The sequence below is a fragment of the Limulus polyphemus genome, unplaced genomic scaffold, assembly GCF_000517525.1.
Source record: "Limulus polyphemus unplaced genomic scaffold, Limulus_polyphemus-2.1.2 Scaffold4871, whole genome shotgun sequence".
NCBI lineage: Eukaryota > Metazoa > Arthropoda > Merostomata > Xiphosura > Limulidae > Limulus > Limulus polyphemus.
In genome coordinates, this window is record NW_013670481.1 from 47,614 (window position 1) to 51,298 (window position 3,685).

At 38.6% G+C, this 3,685-nt stretch overlaps 1 protein-coding gene across 1 annotated transcript in view; it reads left to right on the forward strand.

Moving 5' to 3' along the window:
- The window catches only part of LOC106471804 (WD repeat-containing protein 35-like), a 38,684-nt gene that overhangs the window by 18,285 nt on the left and 16,714 nt on the right, over nt 1-3,685 (forward strand). Inside the window, 2 exon segments of the mRNA XM_022400412.1 lie at nt 1,424-1,516; nt 1,859-1,951. Coding sequence (XP_022256120.1) covers nt 1,424-1,516; nt 1,859-1,951 — 186 coding nt within the window.

The following is a 3,685-nucleotide window of genomic DNA, read 5'->3' on the forward strand; positions in this document are numbered from 1 at the left end:
GTGCAGATAGCCCTCGTGTAGCTTTGCGCGAGATTCAAAACAACAAACAAACAGTCCCTCACTCGTTTATACTCTTTTTACTCCATCCGTGTTGCGGGTCACGGTGGAGGTACTTGCAGATTACTCCATTCTTCCCCTTCCACTCTCTCTCGATGCCAGATGTTGGGTTCCCGGATCGATCATTCAATTTTTCATATTCTTATCATGTGCCTGTTCATAGGTTGGCAGTACAAGGTTCTCTCCGGTCTCATGAACTTGATGGTATGATCCTCTTTCCTACCCTCACCAGATGGCTGAGTTGTGGAATGCAGTTGACTTACCGATGGTATGATCCTCATCCCACCACCACATGGATGTCTGTTCGTGACAGCATGTGTTTTGAATGTAATTGACTTGTCATGTATGGTCTGTTGCATCCTAGCCACTCTATACCTAGGGGCACATCCTTTAATCTTACCCATTTTTATGTTTTCAGGGATTGAGTTTAATAAATAATGTATGGTTCGCATCATTATCCTTCCATTGTTCTCTCCCATTTGGATGTATTCCTCCATCTTTCCACAATGGGCAAAGAATATATCTGGTTCAAAAGTGGTTCAGTCTCCCACATATGATCTTTGACTCCGAAGATCTCTTCTTAGGGAGAGTCCTTCAGAAACTTTCAAAGGATGCTTCTTTTTTCCTCGCACCAGTCTCTCCATTTATTCAATGTGGGATTCTAGCTATTTATGTAAGAAGAGGTAATGTAACGTATTAAAAGTTATAATTTTCGTATACAGAAAATGTATTTCCGTTCAGTACTTAGCTTCTCCTACACTTCCCATCCTTTATCCCCACTGAAAACTGGTGCTTCCATTTTCTGCCAACACTCAAAGTGATAGTTTGGTAGAATTGAAAAGAGGGAGTCACATGCATCAAAAGAGTGTCGCGCTATTACTGATGAGGGTTGTCGAATAATAATTTGCATGAGAGACGAACTGGAATGACTTGGGTGAGAGTTTCAAGGCTTGTGGCATGCACAAAATTTTTTGTGTAAAGAGGGTAGCACTGAACAAAAATAGCTATTTATGTGAGGAGAGGTAAGTACCTATCGGAAATACATTTTCAGTATAGGAAAATTATAACATTGTTTAGAAAGACGTTATGTTAGAGAAAAGCATGTTTATAGTGATTTCATTCTTTCTCGAGATGTTTAATTGTTTATAGAAATGTTTAGATGTTTAACTGTTTGCAAGAAATGTTGTTTGTTTTGTGTATATATATATATTGTTTTGTAGCGGAACTTAGTAGTTGAACAAATCTAGTCAAAACTGATAACATTTCATTATAAAGAAAAACATTTTTTACTTACCTTTGATTTTTCTGTTGAGAGAGTAGTTTAAACATTATTTTATAAGTTAATAACCAATTTCTTTGCTTTTAGTGGTGTTACTTTTCCAACACAATTGCTTATGCTTTCAACCAGTCAGACCGCACAGAGAGTACCATAGTCTTTTGGAACACACACAACAACGAGGTAAGTTCACGTGTTCCAGAAAGAGAGGAAAGTTGTAAACATTTCATGTCTAGTCTTATGTAACACACACACACAACAATAAGGTAAGTTCACGTGTTTCCAGAGGAGTGGAAAATGGTCAAGATTTCAAATATTAAGAAAAATTTACATACAGGTTGAACATTTTTAAATGAATTACTGTCAGAGTTTGTTGTATGTTTAAAACTCTCACCTATCTCTATTTCTCTGTTAATTTTAAACATTTACATGCTTCCTATACATACTTATTAGGAATTGTTACCAAAATATTGTTTGTACAAATATGGATTTTTTAAAAGTTCTAACATTTATTTTTCTCAACAGAAGTATGTGAAGTACGTGAAACATCTGTTAACCATAGCATCCTATGGTGAGTTCTGTACTTTGGCAACTAAAGCAGACGACAGTGATGGACAGGTATAGCTTTCTGTAAAGTAACTTAAATCTTAATGTATCTTCACAAAATTTGGCAAGCTTTCAGTAAATATTAAACATTTTTTGTAGACAAAGAAATCTGAATATTTGATTGTGTATTATTATTATTAAAACTTCTTCCATAATCATATGGTGTCAGAGTAATGACTGCTCCCAGTGCAAAATGACTTTCATGTTAAGATGAAAAATATTTTCTTTCATCTGAAAACTTTCAAATTCTGAAACAGTACTACCTCCACTCCTCACTCATAGCTATCTCGACCTTCATTTGCCCTCTAGGCATTGGTAAATCTTATGAACAGTGCACCAGTCTTTTATACACCTATATTTTTTGTGTCATTGCAGCAACATGTGTCCATCCTCCACCAATCCCGTTGTGCCCTCTATACTAGCACAGGTAGCTCCCTCTACCATTGCAGCACAATCATCACATCTCAGTTGGCACTAAAGTGTTCAGATGGGTGTTTTCAGTTGTTGTTTAAGCAAAGTTTGATGCAGTTTTGTGTGTGTTCTTGCTAGTTTTCACTTTTAATGGAACTACTTTTTCATTTAGTAGTTCCTTTACAATTTTTTTTTATAAATTAGAATTTTTATGTGGCAGATTAAGAAGTTCCCACCAATATGGAGGAAACTCATGTCATTAGTCCCCAGGCAAGCAACTTGCCAACGTCAGCCGAGGAGACTCGGGTGTTAATTCGGCAGGAGTTGGACATTTTCACTGCATCTTCTGCTTGTTCTCCCATCCCCCGGGACCATGCTCTTTTGTCAGTAGGAGGACAATTTCGGCTCGGTTTTTCCTGCCCCAGTTTTATTCAGTCAGTCACACAACACTGACAGTCAGGAGAGTCTGCCAACCTTGGCTTTCTCACACCTTATTGATCAGGTTTGTCAAATTTTACATGTCTCCCCTCTAGCCCAAGGTTCTTCTACTTCTTCCTTGCTGGGAGAAGAGCCTCGTTTTGATTATTATTATTTTTTTCCTCTCTCAACATTTTTGTTCATGCTCAACGTTTTCTGCTCAAGTACAGTTGGGAGTTGCTATGCCTCACCCCCCTTGGCTTTTGGACCATTTCTTATTTGATTACGAACGTGCCTTGAATACCTATTTGGATTCTCAGCATTTAGACCCACTCCTTCCCTTGTGGGGTTCTAGTCCTTATGCCTTGGTTCATTTTAATAGGTCCCAATTTACTATAATTCGCATGACATTGACCAATCTTTTACATGTTCTTTCCTCTTTATAGTTGTTGTCTCGGGGCTTTCACCAGAATCCTGATCAGTTCTTAGCCAATCTTTGAACCCTCTTGTAGTCTACTAGGGCCTAGTTGTCAGCTTCAGCCTTGTCCCTCACCACTTGGATTTTGGGTTGTTGGGATTTACTCTGGAGTAATGTGTTACTTACAGGGGTGTATCTCCCCTTTTTGTCATTATAGAAACTTCATCAGACCCCATTTCTACACGAAATGGTCCTTGGGTGTCTTCCTGAGTCTTTGAAGTCCAGGGACAATGTGGGAAGATTACATTCTTCTTTTTCCTCCCTTGCTTCTTGTTTGTCTCGCCCTACTGATTTTGCTCCATCTTTGCCTGTTTGAGTGCCCTGTGGTCCTTCTTTGCCCCATCCTTTTCACTACTTCCGACGTTCCCTTCCGTGTGCCCATTCTTCTCATTTCTCTCCTCTCAACCTCACTGTTATCAGTGACAGGATGTCTTTCTATG